Source organism: Scomber scombrus, chromosome 16 (genome assembly GCF_963691925.1).
Source record: "Scomber scombrus chromosome 16, fScoSco1.1, whole genome shotgun sequence".
Lineage (NCBI taxonomy): Eukaryota > Metazoa > Chordata > Actinopteri > Scombriformes > Scombridae > Scomber > Scomber scombrus.
The window spans coordinates 9,239,687-9,267,413 of NC_084985.1; the positions used below are offsets into that span (position 1 = coordinate 9,239,687).

At 40.1% G+C, this 27,727-nt stretch overlaps 1 protein-coding gene across 2 annotated transcripts; it reads right to left on the minus strand.

Annotated features, from left to right (window-relative positions):
• Positions 1-1,547: 1,547 nt before the first annotated feature.
• ago4 (argonaute RISC component 4) lies at positions 1,548-26,995 on the minus strand. 2 transcript variants are annotated; one of them, XM_062436615.1, is made up of 19 exons: positions 26,826-26,995; positions 19,872-20,046; positions 19,463-19,583; positions 17,027-17,208; positions 16,346-16,482; positions 15,400-15,534; positions 14,529-14,616; positions 14,196-14,343; positions 13,905-14,024; positions 13,481-13,642; positions 10,967-11,100; positions 10,197-10,381; positions 9,867-10,026; positions 9,339-9,519; positions 8,377-8,520; positions 7,799-7,933; positions 7,580-7,681; positions 6,563-6,762; positions 1,548-5,777 (listed from the first exon to the last, which is right to left on the minus strand). In XM_062436615.1, the coding sequence occupies exons 1-19, from the start codon at positions 26,842-26,844 to the stop codon at positions 5,669-5,671; spliced, it is 2,637 nt and encodes an 878-aa protein (XP_062292599.1). In that variant the 5' UTR covers positions 26,845-26,995; the 3' UTR covers positions 1,548-5,668. The 2 variants fall into 2 exon arrangements, with proteins under 2 accessions (XP_062292599.1, XP_062292598.1); XM_062436614.1 differs by having other exon boundaries at positions 10,967-11,115.
• Between the last annotated feature and the right edge of the window lie 732 nt (positions 26,996-27,727).

Here is a 27,727-nt window from a genome sequence, read left to right on the forward strand (position 1 = left end):
ATTTTGAACAGTGAGAAAAATGACAAAAGCCTAAATTCTGACAGTTCTACCCAACCTTGCTTTTTGGTTTAATCTTTGTTTCATCGAAATTTCCAGTTACATTTATTTAAATTGCAGCTGAAACATGAATAAGATGAAAATAATGGGCCCCTGTCATGTGAAGTCTCTCATATTTATGGCCCTTATGTTGCCAAAATGAAAACAAAAAAATCTGATTGTGTATGTAACAGACAGATCTGACAGCAGCTCTTTGTCTTCATATACGTTTCTCCTCTACCTAAGACTCCTCCTCTCGCTCAATCTGCATTACATTGAAACCTCACGCAACATTGTGCCGATGAATTAAATATCATGGCACTGAGATCTATGGTTCAGGTTTCCTTTCTTCTGTAGTCCCCCCGCTCTCCTTGGTAACGGTGGTCATGACAACAAGCCAGGACACAGGAAACAGGAGAGGAGAGAGAGGATGATACACAAAGGGAGGCAGGGGAAGGTGACACATACCAACGATGGCTATCCAGTGTAAATGAATAGAAAGACAGATGTGTGCGTTTGCCTACAGGAGAACAATACAGGATTGTAGTGAAATTACTCGTATGTGGCCTTAAATACACCCACAAATGTTTTAGATTTTCAATTTAACTATATTTTGTATTAAATAAACTCAGTATCACATAGTAAGATATTGAAAATGTGGTCCTTTTCAGTTCAACATTGTCATCAATACCACAGCAAGGTTCCCCTAAATTACTGTGAAGAGTCAATATTAAGTTACAGTACTTATTTAACTTTGTTCAACATATACCCCAGAGGTCTTTACTTTTTAGAAAAAGCCCGCAAGTAACGCTTTGATTTGGCTCATTTTTATACATTTATATGTTTGTTTTTGCACTTAAAAAAAAAAAGTTATCTTACATTTCCAGCACCTCTAACATATAAGCATTTAAGTTGCCTCATCATTCAGCTTCATGACTTTCAGGCAACATAGTTTATCAGGTCTTTTATGTTTTAGACAAGACAAATTTACTGGATTTTCTCTGGGACAATGCAGATAAATTATGCTGTAATTATAGTGCAAGGACCTGCAATCTGTTGATTGCAATAAAAATGATTGTAGTGCACATATCCAGTTATTTACTCATTAAAAAGTGGATTGAGTGTACAGTTACTGTTCTAAGTAGTAGTTTTAGGGCTTTACATGGTTAGACCAGGCTCTGAGCTATATTAAATACTCTTAACTGTCCCTGTATAGTGTTTAAAGGCCTGATCACCAGATGTTTGGGAATTTTAAATATCTATATTAAACCTGAGGTAATAACAAAAATGAGCAGCACAATAAACCATCTATGTGAGGAAGTGGCCTCATCATAAATGTTTTAGTGTGATCTATTTACCTTGCCAAAGAATGCCATCTAGTGACTAAATACATGTATATAGAGGTCTTGGTGTTAATTGGTCATCTAGCTCTGTGCAGTTTATAGGGCATAAAAGTCACATTCCAGTGCCATCAATGACGAGAACACACAATCTATATTATAGGCATAAAATACCAATTTATTACTTTGCACATTAACACAAGAATTCCCTGCAGGCTAAAAAAAAAAAAAAAAAAAAGTATTTGAACAGGTCACATAATAGCAATAACAGCGAGTGAATGGCCCTCTGCGGGGGTGGGGGTGGGGCCTGAAATACCCCGCCCCTTTACAACCTGTCAGAAAGGGATCCGTTCATTCACAGAGTTGGAACGCTCCAATTCTGTGAATCTATTGCTATTAGACAATCACACACAGCTTCAGAGACCACTAGCAGACAAAAAAATAAAATAAAAACAGAGCAGAGCTAGAACAACCCCCAAAAAAGGAACCGAAGAGAGGGAAAACAAAATAAAAATACACAATACACAATGTCAAATTACAAATCCGTTAAGATATAACAATATATCAAAGTGAGAGGAATTTAAAAATAATTCATGCTCTCTTTCTATCGGGGCACAGAAAGAATTATGGATTTTTTTTTCATTTTAAAAAGGTTAAAAAGAGGTAATCCTGCTCCGTAGATGCCATGGGGACCCCTTCACAAAGAGGAAGTGCATTTGCGAGGGGCCAGCAGAGTTGTCATGGAGACAGGAGAGCCCCCCTCAAGAGGCGTGGCCACAGGTACAAATCAGGAACGAGGAGACAAAAAAAAAAAAAAATAGATGCTCGCTTGAGTAACCTCGCAAAATGAGGAGAGGGGTTCAGTTCTTTAACGGGTCCATGTTTGAAGAAAGTACCTCGTTTGAATTTGAACACGACGCAAAGAGTGGACCCCCCTCTCCTCAGGAAACAGCTTGTACCTCCCAAATTACTGACATTTGTGTAGGAATCTTTAAAATACACCTTAGAGAGACTGGACATATTGCTAGCCTAAAAAAACAGTCCCACTAAATTGATAAACATTTACCCAAAAAAAAAAAAAAAAAAAGCATTTATATTTTTTTCCTTTCTCATAATAAATATGATTCCAAAATGTTTTTTTCTTTTTTTTCTTTTTAAAAAGGACAATACTCTGGCATGCAGGCGAGCAAAGTCTACATTTTGTTACTCAAAAGAAAATGGTCTAAAGCCTACATAACTATTCCACCAAATGCACATTCCCACTGATTGATACAAGCAAATGAAATAAACAAAAAAAATAATTAAAAAAATAAAAAGTACAGACACAATAGCGAGAGTAGACCAACAACCACAATGAGTAGAATTATAGCTTTGTATTTCCACATTTGAAAACTGGAACTGGGTTAATATTGCTTTGCGGTGTCATGTTAAAAACAGGAGGGGGTGATCATTTATCTGATTGGAGTTTAATGATCAAATAAAAGATTTAAAACATCAAATCATTCCCTCCCCCCCATTAAGAGATGCCAGATGAGTATTCAATCACAGCCCGCTTGGCTCGGTCAGACTAGTGCACGTGATCTGCCCCCCTTTAAACGAGGAGTGAAACTTATTGCATGCAATGCCTGGACAACACCCTCCCAATACCCCCACCCACCCGCCCCACTCCTCTCCACTCCGATACCTGCCTCTCCGCTCTTGGCCAACGCCCACGCCTTCATCAGGTAGGTGCTCAAACTCATTCATAGTAAACCTGCTGCTTTACGGGTGGTTTATTACAAAAGGGTTTTCACTGAGCTGCCCCCCCTGATGAGGCGTGCACGTCGACTGTTTCTCCAAACCCTCCCTCCGTCCTGCATCATCACTCTCCAATCACAACACCAGGGGGCACCACTTGTGCAACTGTCACCACAGCACTTCTGGTGGTGTTACTGCGGTGTCCATGGTAACAGTTTGCTGAGTGTTTGTACACAGGGGTCCCAGGGCAGTGCTTATGCTTATTGTCAATTCATTTAATCCAGTGTTAAAAATGCATAAAAAATAGGAAAAAACACTGTTAAATAGAGACTTTAAGATGGGTATACTTCAAATACACACAGAGTAATAGAAACCATTTTTAAAAAGTCTAAAAATTCAACTCATTGCCTATCGCAAACCGTTTTTAAACAAATACCTCAATCTAGGTTCACGCTGATTACAAATCCCCGATTGTCTCCATCTATCTAATCACAACAAACCGACACCAGCTGAGTGATGCACAGCTGTAGATCTGTTTTTAAACCAGTCGGGAGTGCTACACAATACCTCGAATCTCCCTCTAACCTTTAACTCAGATCAGAACCAACAGGGGAAGCATTAATTCATCCATCCTTGGGCTTAAGTCTTCTCACCATTAGCCAAAATGCTACAAAAAATTTCCAACCCAAAGCTCTACCCCCTTTAAACCTGCAGCTCAACAACTTAATCTATTTCCTGAAGTCGCACTAGTAACTATATAACTGGCTTTGCTGCCAACCTTAAAATTTCATCACAATAGTAACAACATTGACAACAACAATAACAACAACAACATCAATGGTAAACTACTAATTCTAAACAGTTTTTTTAAGATAACCACAAAACATCTTATATTAAACTTTTACAAATCTGCTTTGTTGATTCGTATGTATAAATGCATACAGGTAAAGAGAGATTGAGAGTGCCCTCTGTTGCTTGCCTAGCGTCCCGGGTCAGTGCAATGAATTGGCCAGTATTAGCAAAGGAGACCTCACAAAAAAACAAAACAAAAAAAACTACGTTGGTTTCCGGACCTTGAAACTACTTTAAAACTACTTAAAACAAGAAGAAGAAGAAAAAAAAAGGAAAAGCAATGTCTAACAGTGTTCTCATATAATCTTTCAGATAATCAGGTCCAAAGAAAAATAAGATCCTGCTTTTCACACAGAAAGCGAGGTGGATAAGACCAAACTCTGTGTTTAATGCCGTCAGCCATTCAACAGGTCCCAATGCTGAGCCAGTCACAGGCCAGACCACGGTTGCTACTGCTACACGTCAGACCTGGCTTCACTTACTACCTGAAATGGATTAAGTTACTTTTTACTTCCTGGGATTCAATGATCGCTTGAAGCACAAAAAGAAACAGCTAGTTCCCAAAGGTGCAAATCCCACCATAACCGTTCAAACTGCTACTTAAATCACTTCAGTTAATAAGCGACCCAGGACTTCTACAAATACCCACAACGGCCTCTGTGAGGCCTGTTTAAGTCATATGTCTCAAAGTTGCTCTATAGATGTAAATATATGTTTATATGTACTGTATGTGTGAATATAAAAACAACAAATCTGAGGAATTTACAGCAGTTATCTCCTTGATTTCCCTTTACAATTCAGTGGCCTGCCATGAAACACACACATGCACACACAAACACACTCACAAACAGCAGTACATGTACGTATATACAGAGATGCGCGCACACACACGCACACACACACACACACACACACGCTTACACGCATACAGACTTGCGTATTCGTTGCCAAAATGGGAGGAAAGTAGTAATGGGCATGGACACCCAGATCACCTCGCTTGTAAAAGACCGTGAAGGAGAAAAAGTTAAAACACACGCTCATAAAAAGGAAAAAATATATATATCATTCTCAAAAGGTCGACTCCCCTCCATCTCTTCATGTAGAGTTCCCTCCCCGCCACCCAATAAACCCAAGACCTTGTGACAGATTTTGCCCAAAAGGGCTTTGAGGTAAAAGTAGATAAGAGTCCTGCTTAGCTGGGAGAGCTAAAGAGCTGCGCTGACACAGACTGTGCCAATCCACTCCCTTGCTCAGTGTATCTTTAAAAACACAAGAGTGCAGACATTCAAATAGAAAAAACAAAAACAAACACAAAATAATGGCTCAACTTGTAGTATGTGTGTATGGTTTGTTTTTGTTTTTTCGTTGTTTTTTTTTTTGTTTTTTTTTCTTCTGTGCATTGGAAACCCTTTGGGTTTGCAGTGCTGGATTGCTGGTTAGAACGACGGCTCGGTTGGGAACGCTGGTTGGAGCTTGTTCCGTGAAATAAAAGCTGCTGGACGTTGGGACACAGCAGATTCCCCTGTCCAAGAGCCGCTTTGGTGCAGATTTAGAAAATGTAGAGTGAGTATGAAGAGAAAGAGACAGACTACAAGGAGAGAAAGATATGGGAGAAGAAGAAGAGAGAAAGAGAGACTGGCAAATAAAAAGATTAAAAAGACAGAAGGGAGTCCGCAGGTGGACTGGCTGACGTGCTCGCTAGCTCAGGCGAAGTACATGGTGTGCTGGGTATCATAATGGATCTGAACTGCCTTGGCCAACGCCTGGGGGTCCCGGCCGTTACTCTGGCCCGATACATGGCTGCCTTCAGCACTGTAAGACACAGAGAGGAAGGATTTCATTTGACTTTTTCCAGGAATTTTGTTTGTACAATAAAAATGCAGCAAATATAGGGATCAAAATAAGAATCAGAGCCTGGTAGGTAAGAAGGTAAATTGTTTTCTTGCCTCTAGTTTACCTGTACTGGCATAGAATAAATCCGCAGAGCTTTCTGTCAATAGGCCTGCTTTAAAATACTTTTTAAACATTCTTTGTCTTCTTTGAGGAACACTACTCAAAGCACTAGTCCTGCCTTAATGACTCGATGATCTTTGCAGTACGATTGTAGCTCTGTAAAGCACAGAGGCACCTGAACACGTCATGTCTTAGAAGTCAATACTATTTCTAATTGTTAAGTTAACAGGAAGCCAGTGAGGAGAGGTTAAAACTGGCACAAGCTTGGATCTATATTTTAATCTAGCACCTAATCTTTGGCTCCACAGTAAAGTTACCAGACTATTAAAACCATGTAAGTGTGACCCGGAGAGCCTCTTTTAAACATCATAATCAGCAGAGTTATATGTCTTTCAATAATGAGAACAGTCACCATATGTGATCTGATGACACATAACTGAAGAAAAGCCAAAATTAGAAATGTCTGTTTGATACCAAAATTGGTCTAGTGGTGATACCATAATCATCTTATCAGGACAATCAGTGTAGACATTTTAAACGCTGTCAAACATTGCAAAGATGCACTCTCTCTCTAGGTTTGGTCTAACTCCAACACGGCTCACTCTTTTTAAAGCTGGACCAACAGATATGCAGGTCCCCCTCACCTGTCATGGTCTTTGTCCACCAGGTGGTAGCGGGCACGGAAAGCCACTAGTCTGGCGTAGTAGGCCGGTGCTGGGATGGAGACCGAGCGCGTGCAGCGGACGTAGGTGTGGCACAGCTGGTAGGTGAGGAGCTGCAGTTCATCGGCCGTGAAACAGTTGTCATCCCACAGGACGTGGTAGTGGGAGGGACGACTTGTTCCCTGAAGGCAGACGGGATTGAAACACATGACATGTCAGTGCCGCATGGATGATTTCATGTAATGAACTTTGCGGGGTTTTTTGCATAGAGGTTGTGATCCGACCACATTATTTGGCAACACAGAAAAACCTTTTTCTTTTTTCAGAACTGGACCCACACTGTGATTCTTCTCAGATAAATGTGATTAAACGGCACTTCATACTTTTCAGTATGACTCACTAATTAAATACACTGTGCTTCTGTCACAAAACTCACAATGTGTTGAGCTTATGAGCAGGTTGTGTGCACTGGTTTGAACCCTTGTACACTGTGCAGCATTAAGCTAGGAAGCGAGTGAGCCAACAGCAGTTCATAGTGACTGATCATCTGCCTGTATGAAGCCATGTTTACTGCAATGTTTTAAATTTCACACTTGAATGATTGTGGGTAGTGAATTACTACTACTAAGTTGCAGCCATCTTCAGCCAAACAGTCTGATTGGGTCAAAGAAGCATCTCAAATCATGCAGTATATTGTCATTAAGGATCATAACTCTTGTGGAAACCGCAGAGCAAAACAGCTTCGCCCTTGGAAACATTTTGCACTGTAATTATGGGTTTTAACCATAACTTTGTATTTAATTTAAATGTCAAATCCCTGCTCTGTTTCAAAGCCAAAAAATAATTAATCTGAAGAGACCATTTTTGTTATTGTGTGTTAGAGCTGGACACATCGTAAAGATTTCATTTGATTTCTTATCAAATTAAAACATTTTATTTGCCTCACAGCTTTTGTGAAAGCCTCATCTGTTAAACTCTGTGTGCTAGCTCCTAACTCACCTGGATCCCAGCATGGCTGCACAGGTAGAAGTCGAACTCGGACGGATGTGTGATGGTGCTGTCCACTGTTGTGCCAGCTGGGACGTTACCACTCTTCCCGACCTGCAGGAGGCGACAGACATAAGATAAGACACTCATACTGTGTTAAAAAAAACAAATAAACAAAAACAGCTGCCAATGCAATATTACAACATTATAACAGAGTGAACTTCTACTAACCCTCTCAGCTTTGTCAGAGCAGAAAAGACGAGTGTGGTGGCGTTTCTGAACCACAATGTAGGTAATACCCGGCCTGTAATCCTCTTCCAGACTGATACATGCCTTCCTTATGGCTATCAGCTCCGGCCATGCAACCTGAAATTACACAAAAAAGCAGCCACACTTTAAAAAAAGGTATCTTATGCAACATTTGTTCTAAATATGTTGTTTATTTCTAATGGAATTGTTTTCATCATAAAATAATAGATAACATTTGATTAGACGTGATACAAAGTCTATGAATAGTGGAAACCAGGTGAGGGTCTTGAGGTGATGTGGCGACACTCAAACACATTAAATGTAATTTTAAATGTACTTAAGTGGGATTCAATTTAGAGATGTAATGCTATTCAAAATTCCAGCACTTATTTGTTCATGTAATTAAAAACTAAATTAATAAAAAAATACTAACAATACTGGAGTTTGTAGGCTTGTTCATCTTGAACCTGCATTCCAAAACACCACAAATACTGCAGGGAAACGCTGAACAGTGAAGCAAATAACTGGCTACACTTTGTAAAATACAGCCAATGTCTCACCTGTTTCATTTGTCCCTCCGACACGCCGCCACGGTAATAGATGATGCGTGTGGGCTTGAAGCGTGTCGACTTGTAGAACTGGATGAGCAGCTCCCGCACCATGTTGGTCAAGTCTTGAATGACCTCCTGGCTAAAGAGTTGCTCCTGGAGACACAGTTAAAAATATGATTTAGACTCAAAGAAGAGGAGAAAAGGAAGAAGGAGAAACCCATTAAAAACTAGAAGTGTTGCCTTGTGGCTGTATCCCTCTGCCATCTAGTAAAGTTCTATGTCTGTCCACACTCATAATGTTTGTAGTTAAGACTTTGAGGGAATTTAATAAAAAGGTATTCAGTGTATTTTCCTTGTATGCGTTTACATACTTGGCCAGTAAAGCTGTAGCCATGACTGTAAACGTTGCTTCAGATATGGATGTTGCTGTAAAGAAGCTACAAATTCTAAAATGCGGGTGCTTCAAACACATCTTTAACCCGGCAGCACATAAGATCTTTACAATCACCACAGTATCAAGGTGTACAAACCAAGATTAATGTCACCAATTCAGTATCTGACCAAATATGAAATATAGTCACCATCTCCCCTTCTGTTCCTGAGTCATGGTGTTAAATAATCGCCAGAAAAGTGTTTTTAAAACATTATGAAGTCACATTGAAGTTGATCTTTGACCCTTTGCATATAAAATGTAATGTCATCTTTTTCTGAAGTTTGTGCCAAATTAAAGAAATTCCCATAAGGGTCTCCTAAGAAGTTGCATTCATGAGCATGAGACAGACAGATGGACAACCTGAAAACATAATGCCTCTGATCATGGTTGTGTCTGGCACAGAGGCATGAAGTTTAAAGATCCATCTAACTTTAAAATACTGTTAGAAATAACTTAATAAGCACAAATCAACAGCTTTAAAATCAACAGCAAGAAAATTCAAATATCACTTTAATTAGTAAGAGGTTTGCGTACGTACCGTATTTACCTGGGACATGTCCTGTCGAGATGTCTGGACTCTCACTGTGGCGCAGTAACGGCTGGGGTGACCATCCATGCTGCCCACCACCGCTGCGATGGACGGCTTCTTCCCGTCACCTGCTGGAGGATGTGTGACGTCTGCACCCAGGAAGATGACAGGCTGCTGGAACACGGATGGCCTGAACAAAAGAAAGCAAAGAGAGAGTCTTTGCATCACAGGCCTGAACATCATATTTCAAAATTCAATTCCAAGACCAAGAAAAGCACTAAAATGAAGAAAATGTGAAAAAAAGGTGTAAATATCGTTATACTATGTTATAAACAGACAATATCAGTCTGAGTTTTACTACCACACAAAGAAAATGACAAGAATCGCAAACTCGACTCATATTGCTCTGTATCATATAATTACCCTGGGGATTATGTCTATTCAGAAAGCATCTAACCAAATTACAACATCCAAAGCCAAAAAAGCATTCCGGCCTCCCATCTGAATTCATATGAGGAAACCGTATTCCTTGCTGACCTCTGATGAGGCACCAGGACGTTGTTGATGCCGCCCAGCTTGGCGTTGATCTTGAGGCAGAGGTTGGAGAGGGTCTGTGGGGACGTCTTCACTACGTTCTTCACCTGTACGCACTGGGTGGCCATGCCGAGGAGGGTGTCTCCCACCCGCTTCACCTCAGCTGTAGAGGAGAAGGATGAAGGTGACAAAAATTAATATCACAAAAAATGCTTAATAGTTTAAAAATAACCCCTAGAGTCCAATACCCTAAGCTTAAATCCCCTTTTCCTCATCTTGAAAGCTTCTACCCTTGTTCTCATTCTTTATAATGCAAAACTATGCATTTCTTACCGTAGACAGGTGTTTTGCCAGGCAGGATGACCACAATCAGCTGCAGGCCTACGTAAGACATCTTGAGGTGTTTGAACATAGGCTCCACGCTGTCCGCTCCTTGGGCGTATTTACAGAAACATGGCTGACCCTGAATGGGCATCCCAGCGTCCTTTGAGATCTTTCGTAGCTGGTCAGTGAAGCTCCTATGAAAAAAAAAAAAAATACAAGCTCATCAGAAATCAGGAGTATAAGCACAAAGAGAGATCATTTAAGAATATTTGACAACAAGATAAAAAAAAAAAAGGTGAGTCTAGAACCGGCATGATTTACAGTTTTAACAAAAATACTCCTTATTAAATCTTATCATGGCCTTTTATCAGTTCATCCTGTTTGAAACAAGTCTGCCACAGGTTCAAACTAACAGTAGAAGCATTTCACTTATTTTTATCGTTATTTATGCAGAATGGAAACTTCTCAAATACATCTTACCATGTTTGTGCCAAAATCTGATCTGAAATATGCGAGTGGATAATGTATAAAACCCAATCTGATGTCATCATTTGTAGGAAATAGAGGTAACTTTACAAACCAGGCATTCAGAGAACTTTGATTATGTTTAACATGGACAACTGAAATCATAACAGTATAAAAATCACATGAAGTCCGATATGTCTCCAAAACATGATCCACTTATCCCTGCTATGTCACTTTTCCTGTCAAACACATTTCTGAGACAAGCCTCGTCTTGAAGCCGCAACACAGTGCGACAGTCCAAGTGTGTGACTCACTTGAGCAGGTCCTCTCGACATTGTTTCTGTGGAGCGAAGCAGGCCACGGCCCAGACCTTGATTTCGATGCCAGCATAGAACTGCTTCCCCCTCATGTCCCAAACGCCCTGATTGGGCGTGGCCACGGTTTTATTCTGCGGAGAGAGTCCCTATTCTCTTAGTCAACCCCCCGATTGGATGAGCCAAAACAAAAGGTAATACAGCACATGCACACACACTTGTATCTTCTTTACATATACAGACAAACATGATGCATTAAAAGCCCACCCAGCTGTACACTGATGTATACAGCTAACATTAGGCTTTAGATTGGTTTAACACCAGTTTTACTATATTGTGATTTTGTTACAATGTATTAAAATAGGTTTAATATTAAATCAGAGCACTCTTTTCAGCATGAAGTAATTTGCACAAGACATCCATATTCTATGCTATACATTATGAGGCTATGTTTGGAAAAGAGAGAAAAGCTCTTCCACAGTGACTTTGGGACATAATAAGCCCCTCCCCCCACAGTTGTTTTTTTTTTTTTTTTTTTTTTTTTTTTTAATATCAGGATTCCTGACATCATGAACAGCAAACAAAAGTACTGTTTATATTAAAAGAGACATAATTAAGTGAGTGCTCCTACTTGAATTGTGGTTGTAAATACAATATCAAAAGGCAGCGGCTTTCAATTAAGTTAATAAGATTCACCAAAGGCCATTAAGAGCTTTTTTTTCCCTTTTCCAAAACAAGTGACCACAGTGACCTTCTTGAAAGTGGTGTGCCAGGAAAAGTTAAGAGCTTGTCCACTTCTTTCCATGATTGTCACAAAAATCTTTAATTTAAGTTTCAGATTTATAGAGTGTCTTAAATTATTACAGGTTGCTGTTAGGAATATTAAAAACAACAATCACAGTGCATGTTACAGAGGAATCAGACTGTTGCCTTTCCCATATCAAATGTTGTCCATACAGTCGCTTCAGGGAGTATTCATCTTTATTTCTAAGAGTACTTTAAAGCAAATGTATGTCAATCAACATCGACCTGAAAAGGGAAAAGCAGTCAGTCGACATTCAAGAGCATTTCACTGAAAGCCGATTAGACTCGATATCCCAGCAGGCAATTAGCCAAGCCATTCAGAGAGAGTGTAGTGTGATAGGATCTTGGGTAACTTAGCCAATATATAGTTCAGGGAGCTGACGGTGGGATTTAAGCCTGGCTTTGGCGTGTAAGAGCATTTTTTAAGCCGCAGTCTGCTTTAAAAAAAACAGTGAAAGAACAACTGTAAATAAAAAAAGGGTAGATCTGTCTAAACACGCAAGCCAATTTTTCCCACAGTGATCATTAAAAACGTTCATCTCATCTGAGCAGAATCATTGAATGCTGCCTCTGCATTGTTATATTCTATCCTGTGTAGTATTTATATTGAACTTCTCAACAGTTGGGAGAGAGTCAAATTCACACTTCACAGGCTTTAAAAACAGTAAAAAAATTTAAAAGTGATTGTACATTAATGCTGGGTGGCTACGAGTTTTATCGTCTTCCTGTTGTTCATCACATCCATTTTTCCCCCCTTACACACAAATCCCCGAATCCCAAATTCAGCAACCAAGTTGGGATGTAAGTGTCAAAGGTCTGTACTGTTTTTTTATTTTAAACAATTATTATATTTACATCTGTCTTCTGCGTTTACTGTCTAATCTCAGTATCTATATCAGTTCTCTCCAAATGTGTTATGGGTTAACGGCTGATTTGAGATTCAGTGGGTGAATCTCAGCAGTCTTCAATGATTATCCCTTTATCTCCTCCTCTTCATCTTCACAGACACTAGTGAATGCAACAGGTTCATCCTCAAGCCCACGTCTATAAGATTTATGATATTCATGTACTTAAAAGCTGTTTCAGTGGAGGAAAAAGAATATATCAAAAGAAGATATGCACATTTAAAAGACAGCTGAGATGCACCACAGGATTATAACACACGGGTAGCTCCAGGTTTGCTTAAATCTAGAAATCTAGTTGATATCTGAATTAACAGCACTAGTTAAGTTTGACTGTGATTTTAGACCAACTTTTATAAAATACTAATGATTATTTTCATTATTGATTCATAACAGATGTCTTGTTTTGTCAGATCAACAATCCAAAAGATATTCAGTTTACTGCAAAATATGACATTGGACATCTTCAAATCCTCACATCTGAGAAACTGTAACAAGCAACTTTTGTATTGTTCCTTTAAAAAATACAACACAATTATTTCATATAAGAAATTCTTTAATTTTCTGTCAATCCACTAATCAACTACATTGCTTCAAACACTGATTCATTTCAATGGCACAAAATCCATTGTTTCACTAATCATTGATCAAAATGTAATTAATTATCAAAAAAAAGGATTTTCTGATTCTTCAGCAAACCTGGAACTACACCCCCCTTGTTCCAACATTCAATCTGATGCCCCCCCCACCCCCACCCTGTGTGATCCCCGTCATGCCCCAAGAGTGCAGCCCCTTGCCCAGTACTCACCCTGCCACAGTCCCTCCCGGTGTCTGTACTCACTCGGCCCCCATACTGTAGCATGGGTGCCGGGAGGACACGCCCCGTCACCTCTGTCATGTCATTGTGCACCACAATGCCAAATTCCTTCAGATAAGGGTCCGGGCCCCCAACCATGCTGTTGCTTTTGACCTGAGTTAAAAAAAAATTAAAAAATAAAAAAGGAGATCAAAAAGGAGGAGGAACTAATGATGGATGTGGGAGAACAAAGCAGGATTGTAAAGAACAGACTCAAATTTAAACTCTTTGAAATTTCTTATATTCAGCATTTTAAAAATGGAGTCACTGAGATCAAAAACAGTGGCTCCAACTGTAAAAACTACAGATTGTCGTGGAAAAATACACCAAACGCCAGCTGCTCCATTTGCCAAGAGGGAAACAAAACAGCACTCACCAGTCTGCTGATCTCTTCTTGTCTGTCAGGGGCCGAGCGCGCCGTAGCTTTGATCATGGTGGATGTCTGGTTGTCTGTTAGCTTCTTGATACAGCGCTGGCCTGCTACTATGTTACACACCTACAACACAGAAGGAAACATGTCATTAATTAAACAAAAGACACTGAGATAAGAAGAACAGCGGGAAATTTAAAAAACTTTTTTTTTTTTTTTTTTAATTGAAAAAGTCGCCAATGGTGTTGAAGAGGAAATTATGATATTAAAGCATTAAAGAAGAAGCCTCTTTCTCACCTCCAAGGGAAGATAGGTGTGCTTCTGTTCCTGTCCTACTTGCAAACAGGGCAAATGTGGATACTTGAGCTGCAGATTGTACTTCTGCTTGAAATACTGAGCTACTGTGCACTCCATGGCTTGGCCGTTCTCGAGCTGTAAGGGGAACCTGTGGATGAAGAAAAAAAGTTGGCGAAAAGCACAAAAATCCACATCAGTACAGTATATAAAACAAAATTACAGGTGGGGAATAGAAGACCAACGACGCATTACTCATATCTTTGAGGTACTGGCTTGTTTCCTTAGCAGACATATGAAGATAAACAAACTAACGACATCAGGAATGGTGCTTACGTTTGGTGGCTGGCAGGTCGGCGCGTGACATTACACACACGATATTTCCTCTTCATCTGACCGCAGTGTGTGACCTCAACTTTTAAGCCTGTTAAAAAGAAAAAGAAAAAAAAAAAAAACCACACACAAGAGGAGATTGGTTACAGAATGCAAACGAGCTTTCCCCACTAACTGTGAGTATTTTGTAATCATTCAACTGAGCTGCTTTGGAATTGCAAATGTGTCGTTCCTCTACGGGCGACTCGAGGCTATAAGGAAGATAAATACTGACAGGGAAGCTAACTGCATAGAGCTCTCTGCAGTTTCTCTTTAGACGTTTGTCACAATATAGCTTATAAACAAACTAAAAGAGGACAATGCCGAGAATTTATGTGTATCGGGCATAGAAAATATGCAGCTCAAATTGAATACAATCCAAGTAGCTCCTGCAAGGTTATTTGGTGGCTTTTGTGCTGTTACGTGAAGACAAACAAACCAGATTTAATTGAAGCTTTAAAAGCGTTAAAAATATTTCTGTGAAACAGGAATAAAAACTGTTTTGTTCAGGAGATCTGATGACTTATGCCTAGTTTCTGTTTCAAAAAGGCAGAAACACAATCCGCACAAGGTGTTTCACCATTGCTGTATCTTAAGCAGTGTGTGTGTGTGTTTGTTTAGTAAGTATACAGCGTGATTATGTGTGGGTGCAGTTTCTTTAGAGTTTACACGCTGCTTAAAAACAAACACACCCACACCTACATGCAGTGTCAGTGTTGAATTTGATTCACAGTGAGTTACAAAGGGAGTGCATACAATGTGTGTTTATGTCTATTAACACTGGTCATTCAAAGCGTTACCAGCTCCTTGATAAACATCAGGATGGTTTACTTACCTCTTATTTCCTTAGTGAATTTGACACGCTGGGAGTCAGTCAGCGGTTTGGTTTGTTCGTTGATGTTCTGAATATCTAGCACCTCGCACATGAACTCTATGACAGGCTGAGCACGGTAGAAAGCAGTGGCCGACACTGTGGGAGTAGAAGAGAAACGTCACCCGTCAAATCACTCCTATAAAGTGATAACCATCAACAAAACAAGGTAATGCATAACATATCACAAAGAACAGAGGAGAGGGAACACAGCGCTGATGTTTACAGAGGCTTTCATGTGAAAAAATAATCTTTTTGCTTTCATACTGGAGGTCCTCATTTCTTTATCAACAACTTCTACAAACTGCTAGCCTTCGTTCAAAATGTATGAAGTATGTCTCGTAAATACAACCGAGCAGATTCAAGCAAACCTTCCCAGTCCTGTTAACACATCAGGACCAATATTTAAGATATTTCAAGGACTTCTTATAAACTAAGACATCTGGGGGATAGTTGGGCGTCAACGTGGTAACAAGACCAAATCACTAACTTTTCACACATATAGAAACCGGTTTTAAAAGCTAAAATTCTTTAAAAAATGAGTCAATTAATCATTAGTTAATGACGAATAACGGATTAATCGTTTTGAGTCCTTTTTGAGGGAAAAGACTAAAATGATCCTCTTCCAGCTTCTTAGATATTAATATTTTATACATTGTTAAGCTGTGGCAGAGCATTACATACAATGTGCTTCATGATATAACATCCTCAGTCAGTCAGTTAACATCTATGCGAGTTAACTGCCAGATACATTATACAACAGGTGCATTTCACACACCTATGGTCAAAATTATTGCTGTATGTTTTATTTAAATAAGTGCACTGAGAGCACAGTTTATTATTCAAATATCTCTCTCTCTCTCTCACACACACACAGAGCTGCAGCAGATCAGCTCCACTCAGGTCTTACCATCGATGTTGAGCATCATGTTCCACATGGCAGGACGGACGGACTGATGGAAACCAAACCACACCTCCCTCCCTCCACCCAGAGGATGGTAGTAGCCCTCCGGAGGGGAGAAAAACGAACGCCCCACTGGAGTATACCTGTGTACAAACACAAAATATCAATCACTGACAGAATCAATCAATCAATCAATCCAGTTTTCTGTAAGATATTTGAATTTTAAGTGAAGACTTGCCAGACACATGCATGAAACATAAATATAGCTCAAAAAGAATTTTAGTTTCTGAATCAGAGTAGACAAGAAAAAACATTTTTAATCACTTTAATCAGAGTATCAGAAACTGCTATTGATTTCTCCTCATAATGTAGTGGCTTCACAAGTTTAGTGTGATGTCATTTCCAAAATGAAAATTGAGAATGCAGCACTCTTCGCTTCTGTGCTTTCAGTGCTGAGCTGCAAAAGCTGCTGGTAGAGAATCGATTCTATGAAAACGTATCCAAAGTGTGGCGCTAAACGCATCCATTATAGAGTGTAATATTACTTCATCAGGAAGACACAAGACAGCAGGAAATTAAGAAATATGGTGAAATAAAAGATATAAAAAAGCAATAACCCCGACACAGATGTGAAAACTATGTGGGTGGTGCGCTTGAGAAAAGGCAGAGAGGGATGAATGTCGGTACCTCATGGAAGGCAGATGCCGCGTGATGACATCCAGAGCCTGAACGGAGTCCTCGGGGACCTCGTTAAGGTGACCCGAGAGAGCTTCGAGCAACATCTGGAGACTGACCACGGACACCCACTGCAGGGACACCTTGAACGTCTGATCTTTCCCCTCACCAGGCAGGGTCACCTCCAGATCCACCTACAGAAGGACGAAGAAAGAAAAAAAAAAAAAAGAAAAAGATGAAAATGGATTGAAGAACAGGAGTGATTGACAGAGAGAAACAGGAAGTAAACATTCAAGGGCAGAAGCATTGAAAGAGGAGCGCAATATAGAAAAAAAACAACCTTGAAATGCTTTGTTTATCTTTAAGATTGAAAAAAGTTGTCATTAAAACATTTCATCAGCACACCCACACAGAAACGGGTGGAAACAAAGAGCCAAAATCCAAGAAAAAAAATACCTGTTTCAGTCTTTATGAGGAAAGCATTTACATCAACCGTGTTTTAATGTTATGATTAAAGGTTTTGGCAAACATGGAGGGTATTGTCCCCCCCTGCTGTTTTGTTTTTTAGTCAACATGCAAACCAACATGTTTTTATCTGTGTGATCATAAAGACGGAAATGAATCATTAAGAGGCGACACACTTTCTGGTCACTGTACCCGTTGTTTTGTTGAAGCAGTAACCAAAATATATGAAAATATTTAAAACCGAGAAAGATGTAAAACTATTTATAATCAATCATTGATATTTGAGATACACAGCCACAGAATGACGTATTATCAATCTATGAATCAGAGGAAATCTCCAACTGAAGTTCAGAAATAAAGATTAACCCTGTGCCTGTGCATTTTAACCATTTGCCAATTTATTAAAATAAAGTAATTTATTCTTCTACTTGTGAATTGAAACAAGCTCATTATTACTGGATTCATTGTGGTTAATCAGATAATTATGACCAGCTGTGATAGAAGGAAGAGGTGCGACTGTGTCGAGTCTTCAGCAAACATGTAGGTCACATCGGTTTGGTCTTTGTACTCATGTTAGACTCCTATGATTTGTTTGTTTAAAGTGAGAATAAATCAGTAATAAAAAAAACAACAGCATCAGACCTGCCAAACCTTGATGATTTTTTTTTTTTTTTGAGTACCCTTTCTGCGATCTAGATGCAAATCATTGCTGTTTGCACAAATTATTGTACATAATTTGCACACACACACACACACCAGTACATCGTTTGCATAGATGCAGCAGTTAAAAAACAGATAAGAAAGTGAGTGATGCACTGATCCAAAAATATCTGCAGACACCAAAATTATTAGATGCTTTTATGTCTACATTCGTCCATTTGTCTTTCACTTAACTACTCATAGCTTACCAAGGAACAGTTTCACTTAAGCTACACACTAACCTACCACTGCTGCTGCACTAATATCATTTCTATTGTTTACGCCTCAACAAGAGTCAAACTTTAACCCAATCTGATTTTCAAGTTGATAATGTAGCTGTAAAACCCAAACCAGCCTAAACAGACTATTGTGTGGCTATATTTGAAATAAATATTTTACGGTGGTTAATACAACTTTTCTAATTATAGGTAGGTACCACAATACAGCCATAACAATACAGGATGCATATGAATAAGGCTGTCAAAACCTAAGTAATCACATCCCTCCTTTCATATTGTACTTAATTTGCAATGGGAGGGGATTCCTTTCCTTAGACTACACAATGCCCACACACACACCTCCCAGTAGCTTCCTAGGTAACGTTATTTTCTTCATCATCCATGATCTGCTCCACTCATTACGTTTATGGGTCCGACAACAATTATCAGAACAGTTCTATGAAAAGTGACGTTTAACTATCTGTGACACACGGACGATATATATCTTGAGATCTTGAACGAGAAGGATAAAAATTGATGTCGTGTTGCTGTTGATTTGCAATCTCTTGAAATTACATTACACATTTGTCAATCATGATTATCCCCCGCTTCATATTTGGGTGAAGGCAGGGGGAATGAATCCAATGCTATGATTTGTGAAACTCGTCTTCTTCTTTTCCTTTTTGGCAGGCTAGACACTACTGTTGCCTCTTGCTGGGTCAAATTAATGAAATATAAGATGTAATCAATGTCTGGTGGGGATCTTCCTTAAGAAGTCTCACCAGAAATGTCAGTCGTGGCATCTCATTTTCTGTCCAGATTTTCCAAAACTGATCTGCAATTCAAGACAGCAAACATCAAGTGTGCCAGCTCGGCCTAATCCACTAAACCATTTGACACACACACCACCACCCCTCCTGAAATATGAATAAACCACTGCATTTGGGTTCTTAAATGCCAACATGGAGCCTTAGAGTTACTTAGATTTTTCCTAAACATGACAGGCACTCTAATACCTCCGTGTACGTGCTCGTGGACACGGAGGGGTCAAGTGTGAAATACCAACCCTGTCTCTCCCGATAGGCAGTGGATTTGCTGTGTACATGTTCCTCTTCCCATCGTAGCCAGGCTGTCGGTCTCCAAAGATCTGCATCTTGAAGTGCCGCACCATGGTGTCCACCACTTCCCTAAACGACAGAGACAACAGGGTGATAAGCCACACACACACACTTGGAGTAGCTTAAACATCATTCAACCACAAATCTCATTTAGAGTCAGTCAGTATTTCTGTTGATGAATGCACAAAAAATGGCCATGCAGCTTTGTACTGTTGTATTTTTCCCTTCCTTTCACATTTACTACTATTCCTAAAGCTTCTTAATACGTTCGAAGATTCATATGTAACTCCAAAAATCAACAAAAGTCTCGTCCGCATGTGCATTTTCTGCTCAAACCTCAAATGTCGGTGGGTTTACCTGTTGACCCTCCGCGGCCGTTTCTCAGGCTTGATGTCGATATCATAGTGATAGACATCAATCTTGGGAATCTGCACCTGGAAGTGGTTGGCAAGGAGCCGGATGGGTTTCCCCACCGTGCCGAGGCCGGGACGCCGCGGAGGCTGAAACAGAGAGGGAGGAGGGGCGGGCGGGCCTGGAGAGAGCAGAGAGAGAGAGGACAGTGATTACTCTGCAGTGTAGTTATATCACAACAGTTTCTTATTGATTCATTTCAGAGGGATTATTCATTAGCACCATCTTGGGGCTCATATGGGCTTTTATGGATATTGCAAATCAGTATGAGAGAACTTTGGTAAGAATATCTGCATCTTTCTTCATTTTAGAAAGTGAATTCATACATAAATTCATTCAATTTCATTTAGTAATTTGCCCATGTCACTGCCGCTACATTTTTACTTGCCTTGTAAGAAGAAGAAAAAAAACACTAGAAACTAGTCAAGCTTCACACAAAACAAGTGTTCAATATAAATGTGAACAAAGGTGGCGACAGTGAGATTGAGTGCACTTATCTTCCCATTAAATCTCAATTTTAAAAAGGACGAATGTCTGCGGCACAACGCCAAGCTTGTTGCAAACTATCTCATCAGTGACACCTGCTTGAATGCACCGAAACGGCCTTCGTGAAGCCCACTGGGCGCACGCACACAAGGTCTGATTGATCCGTCACTCTGGCCCCCCTGACCTACATGGGTCAACAAGGGGCCGGCAAAACAATGACCTCCAATTATCCTTCGGCACGCCCCCGGCTCCACCCAGACACAGAGGGCGCCCACCCCGCAACGCTGAGACAAAGACCGAGCTCCTCTCAGACAGACGGCAGCAGGGCCATATGGAGGGGTGCCACGCAGAGTCTGGGATTACCGTTACATGCAGTACACGCCACACACAGGCCACACACACTCACTCACCTATACAGTATTTTACACGAGGATACACAAGCTACCTAACTCATGGACCACTTGAGTCTTACATAGTAGCTTAAAACACTGCAGGAAATGGAGGAGCACAATGTCTCCAATGCTTTAATCATCAGTTAAAAACAGCACATACGTTTACTTAAGACCGCCAGCCTCATTTACTTTTAGCTACAGTGGATCTGATAATGACTCATCCGTCTCACACAGCAAATAATACTTGTTTACATTAACATGGAATGAAGGTGATGTCCGCTCTGAGCAGTGCTAAAATAATACAGTGTTGGTGGTACTGAAGGAGGTCGGAGGAGGCGGCGTTAACGCTTTTGTCAACTGACAGCTAAGGGACCGCGGGGGTCCTCCTGAACTCCATGCACCCCACACGCTCCAGTTAGCAAGTGAAGCGCGAGAGCACGGACAATCGGGACCCTCCCCATCGCTTCCTGAAAAAAAAAAAAAAAAACATGCTTCCCTAACATACCCTCATCAAGCCTGGCCCCCATATCACCTCCCCCCTCCCATGCTCCCTAAAAAAAACCCAGTCCTTCTCCTCTTCCTCCGTCCTACAAACCAACCATTAGCTCGACTTAAACGTCGCTCTGCTTTTCTAAGATTCCAGTCTTAAAATAAGAGGCCTTTGGTTGCGTATCTGTTCTTCTTTGTCACGACTTGGATTAAAATCATTTGGTGATTCATTCTACTTTGTCCTACTGGCCTTGTTACTGATGGCAACAACAGGCATCAAATGCTATACACTATGCTCAACAGTGTGTGTATAAGTGTATGCCTTTGCTATGTGTGTCACAAAAGACACTGAAGCATTTCAAGTGTGTTAAATTCAGCTGTAATTTAAGTCAGTTCATTTATGCTTTCTTTGTGGTGCTGTGTACAAAAGCAGGAAAATGTCTATACAAAAAAAAAAAAAAAATAGAAATTCCCAAAAAACAACTTAAAAAGCTATTGCAGGGTTATAATTTTGGATTGTATACCTTTATTTGTGACTGGGCGCATGGACAAACACTACAGAAAGGGTTTTAGTCTATATGCATGAAGCACAGCGAGGTCCTCCTCTTCCACTTTCACCAAAAACAGAGTGGTACCTATATTTAGCCTCATCAGCTGCCACACTACTACACTTAGAAACGTGTGTGTGTGTGTGAGATGGCCTCGACATGAAATGCCTGAACACATCCTTCATCCACGAGAATCGCTATCAACACCACCACAGCCACCTTTTTTTTTTTAATTATTATTAAAAACAGTTTCTTACTTCTACAGCTCAGTTGTTTGCACTTGTTGTTTGTCTTTATTCGTTGTCTATGTTTAAATCATGGGCACTGACAGAAACTAAACTGTGCAGATAAGAGAAAAAAAAGAAGAGATGCCCAATTCAGATGATATAAAAACATACTCAATATACAAAAAAAGGGGAAAAAGCATGATTATGAAGTAAGGAACTATGTTTGGGGTAAATGTTGAGCCACCTGAGTCTGAACTGCTGAAAAACAAACCAGCTTGGCCTCCATTCATGCAAATTATGACATTTTAATGCCCCAACCTGGAAAACACCTGTCAAGGTTAAAGACGTGTCAAGTACCTGACAGCAGGTGTGAGTATATCTATCTGATCTTCGTTTTTTTTTTTTTTTTTTTTTTTTTTTAAATGGTATGAGGCTCATTTGATGTTTTTTTCCCTCCTTACTCTTCCCGGTTTACTAAAGAATTGATGTTAACTGGGTATTTTAATTAATTTCAATGTTTCCTACACTGATATTCTTCAAATAAAGAAAGAGGGGGGAGGGGAAATCATAAAAGGATGATAATGACAAGGGCAAACAATCTCTCTGAGTGTTTAAATTAATTACTGTGCGCCATCAAGAAAAAAGGAAGATTTTAACAGGCAAGCAGCCATAAAAAACATCAAATATGAAAAAAATTAATGAGAAACATCACAACTTCCAGACCTCATCACAGAACACAACTTCATCAAGAATGAAAGCTACAAATGTTCAGTAATTCATCTTTTCCACCAATAAGACAAGTCTTTTTAAATCATTTTTAGTCACACAAGTGTCTTCAACATGCTTGTATGTGTTCATTAGTCTTAAAATGTAGATTTTTGGTGCCAATCCTGCGTTGCTCAGTTATAACGTTTTACACATCTCATTAGGAGGCTATTTGTGTATTTGGAAGGAACACTTAGATTGACAAACTGAACTAAAGGTCTGACAGAATAACTTAAAATGTTGTACATAAGACAGATGTCGCATAAAGAGATCCTTGCAGACTTGTATAAGGTGGTGCTTAGGCCTCGATTTAAAAACAACCCTGTCTAGCAGCGAGCTTGCTCCATAATGTTATGCTTCGGCTCCAAGTGAGACGGAGCCGCATCTACTTTGAGTCACAGAGGAAGTGAAATTAACTTTTTCCTGGTGACAGATGAGCTGAAGGGAGAGTCTGTGTGCATCTTTTCAGCGTTGGATCCCAGTCGACCACAATCATCAACAAAGAGAAACGTCACACAGAACAAAGATTAGAGGTTGCTTGTCTTACTACGCTCATTTTTCCTCTTCTCTAATCTGACATTTAAAACCCATTAGATTGTGTGCAGCGTTACTCCTATTCGTTACTCGTACACCGTATTTAGTAGGCTGTACTAATGTTATGCATGTCCCTGGTAACAGTGTGATCGAGCAGAGAGACAGCTGGGCTTAAGCTGAGCATGAGGAAGATGGCTCGGCCTGTTGATGAGTCAGAGACTAATGGCACTGAGTAAGGAGCGCACCGACACCCACACCTGCAAATCACCTGGATTACGTGTACAACAGTGAACTGCGGAAACGCTTCCCAGTTGCAAGATGGAAATGTTTGCTTCTCAGAGCAGACAATAAGTTACATTTGTAGGTGTGGCTTGGAGTGTAATTATTTTTGACTTTTAACTAGTGAGTTCAAGTGCAACACTGAGCAAATGTGGTTTTGTGTTGTTATTGAGTTATTTGAGTTATTATGATCCATTTCACTGCTGGACTGCCTGCAGTACATGTAACTGCGCTACTATCAGCTAATTGATGCATTTCCTGACTGGCAGTACAGACATCTGCTTAAATCAACACACACAGATCATTAAGCATTTCAAAACTTTAGCAAAAACTTAACTTGTTTCACTTTTTTTTCCTCTGGACTTTTGCTCTTTTTTGCTCCTGTTATTGTACATTCATGAAGTAGAGTCATCATGGAATTCTCACTTATTTTAAAACATGTTCAACTTGAGTGGAGTCCTTTTTTGCTCGATTTACGCCACCTACAGCAAAATGTTGTCTATTTGCTTCCGTTTACATCTTTCCAGTGACATTATCTGCATCTGTATCAACCCTTCAGCAGTTAAAACTCACAATTAATCTGTAAAAACTAATTACACCACCTGCTTTACAAAAACACACAGCAGGTCCCCACGATGTCATCATTACACGCGGCTTTTTGGGGCCCTCACCAAAAAGAATTCAAGCTACACTAAAGATAAATGCCAAAGAGCGTTTCTGAAGAAATCCCCCAACAACTGAACCAGAAGAGGCTCTATTGTTGAGCCATAGCATGACAGGACATCCAGCTGTGGCGCAACCTTGCAAACAGGCCCATGTCACATCATTTCACTTCCTAATGCAACAACAAAAACAAAACATGTAGTCCTGACCTCAAACTACCAACAATGTGAAGAATACATTAATATATAGGGTATATAAAAGCTGCAAAATGGACACAAACTTCAATATAAGATTTAAAAAGCACAATTGCATCATTGCTGGATTACTGGGCTGCTGCTACTTGGCTGCAGGTTGAAGAAAATGGGAGTATGTCTCTTAATACAAGAGCCGAATTAGAAAATTACCATTTTAATTACATTAAATAAGCATTTTTGGAAAGCTTAAACCTGCAGTGCAGTTCTTTTGTCTCTTCTTTTTGGCAGTGAGAATAAATAATAGTTACCTGGATGTAACTAGAGCTCTGTGAGCACATGCGTGAGCTAGGTTTGCGGCTAAAATGGTGGATAAAATAGTTTTGAGCATCACAAACCTCGCTAATTGATTCACTTAACGATCAGAATTGTATCCATTTGGTCTGATAACATTTGGAAAATCTAGAAGAGCTGCATGATTAAATTATTTTGTGCCTCCAGTTAACGAAGGGACTGAACTGGAAGTAGCCGGCTCTATGGCACCAATCAGCTCTGGCTAACCAATAATTGCTGGTAATGAAAAAGCACGGGAATGTCGCCACAGATACCACGATATACTCGGAAATACATGGCGGTGATTGGCTTAATCAGTACTGTGTTTATCTGTATGGAAAGGGCTTGAATATAACAGATATTTATATTTATTTAAGTGACTTTACACCCTTTTTTTAAACAAAGACCCACTGAAAATGCACCTTTATACAAATATTGGGCTACAAGGTTAGATATCGGTGTAAAAGCTATAATACTGCATCACTATTTGTCATCACTGCAGTGTGTAAATAATGACTGTGGCTGCAAATGTGGATCTATGCTTCACTTATAAAAGGTGAATACTCATTAAATCCCAGTCTCCTCTCTCTCTAAATGCAGCTGGGAATTATTTCATTTCATTGTGGATAGAAAAGCTTGATGGCTTTTGTGTGACAATGAGGCTGCGGAGGGATCTCTCTCTCTCCTGCACACACACACACACACCTGTGGATAGCTGCACAATATTGTTGTCTCCAAACATTCCCGTGGATCACCACACACACACACACAATGCATCTGTTTAACATTTTTCCACCTTAAATAAATAAGCACATCCAGTTACTTTTTGTCTTTTATCTAAGGCCATCAGCTTCCTTTAAAAATGCTGTGGGCGATGTGTGTGGACATCCAAGCAAGTCAACAAAAATAAACCTTTTCTTTAACGTTACCAAAAAAAAAAAAAAAAAGCTAGTTTGTTCTCCACGCTGCGTTCAAGTCCTCCTCTCTACCTTAAAGGCGCATTTCACAAACAAAAAGATCAACAGTTTGTAGGGGAGGCGGAATAAAAACACATTATTTTGCAGGTTGTATTCAGGTGTGTGGCTACCTTAACCCCTTTGCATGCTTTATTATGTGACCCATGCGGCTTTGTTATCATATAGGAAATAAATAACATGGAGCTGGCCTTGCAGATGTGATCGATTAAAGCGCCATGCAGCCTTCACACAGGCGCATGGCTGCAGCCCCGAGAGGAGAGGCGCGATGACAGACCCGCAGAAAACAAAGTCAATTACCTCTACAAAAAAACCCACACAAGCACGTACGCTCAATTAACGCCACTAAGTTTTTTTTATTGGCTTTCATTTTGTTTTTTCCAATGCATGGCTGTCATTTCGGACATAGGGGGGAGGGGGGAGAGAGAGGAAGGCAAGGCAAGCCCGATATGAAACGCACTGCTCCCCCGATGGCGATAGAAGACGATGGTTTGTTAAATGTAGGGGTAATTTTTTGGGGGGGTGGCTTAGGGGCTAAATTTCGACGTTCTTTTTTGGTTTCATTATGGAGGAAACGAGTTTTTTTTGTTTGTTTTTTGAAATGGTGGTGTTTCAGAGAAGAATAAGAAAAAACATGAACGTAAACACACCACACGACGCGGAAGGAAGGACGGAGGAAGGGAAAGGACTCCTAATAGTTAAATCCCCACACACACACACATATATACACAGACACACATACAATACCAGCCGCGACACGACGGTGCCGTGCCCCGTGCGTGCTTCTAGTGGAATAAAAACCGACCGGATAACCGATTAAAAACACCCCTCGGTCTTCTTTCTGGGTGAGAAACGTGGCTCCCCCCTCCATGTAAATAATGACACACACATGCACGGGCTGGGCCTCGGGTTTGTTGTCGAGGCCTCGCTGCAGCCACGGCCCCCAGTGAAGCTCCTCTCTCTCTCTAGCTCTGTGTGTGTAAGGGAGAAGAAAAAAAATGTCTCTTTATTTTTCTTACCGGGTCCGACTGCTTCCATGGCCGAGGCCTCTCTCTCCGTCTCTGTCCCGGCCTGGCGGCTCCGTACCGAGGCTGAAATTGGGGGCGGTATCGCGAAGCTTAAAAGTGGCTAATTTAAGAAAAAGGGAATATAGATAAATGCGTGGATGACGGCTGACTGGACTGACTGACCTGAGCTACCGCTGCTGCTGGTTCTGGGGATTTGTAAGTGCGCATGCGCTAGGGGCAAGCCATGGAGGCCCTTGTGCGCATGCGTAATTTGGTGTACCGCACTGGCAGCTCAAACTTTAATGAGAATATATATTAAAAACATTTTATCACTCAAATTGTATTAATTTTTATGGTGTAACAGCATAGAACAACGGTGTCAGTGGGTTACAAGCCTTTTTGATACATTAATTAAATGGGTTTTAAACAGACAATGTGCACCAGGAGATACATACACATTTTTGTTATACCTTTATAGGGGGCAACGTTTCTTGGTGGAGATACAACTCATAAAATCCAAAATATACAACAACAAAAATTGATTATTTGATTATAAATGGAATAGTTAACATCTCATTTTCCACTCCTGCCTTTTTAAGGGTTAACTTCATTCAGTCTCCAGTGCTGTCTCTGTATTGAGACTTCAAATTAAATTCAGTTTGTTGTAATCTCAATATATGAGTAAGTCTTTCCATGTAGAAGATCCCCTCTACTGTGTCCAACCAGTTCTCCAGAGTGGGAGAGTCCTCTCTACACCACTTTCTGGTTATTGCAATAAGAATATATTTAAGAGAAAGTAATGTTTGAACAGTGTTGGGGAGTAACTAGTTACATTAAATTGCAAACTGTTACAGTTACTGAGAAAAAATGTGTAATTAAATTACAGTTACTTATGAAAATGTTGATGATTACAA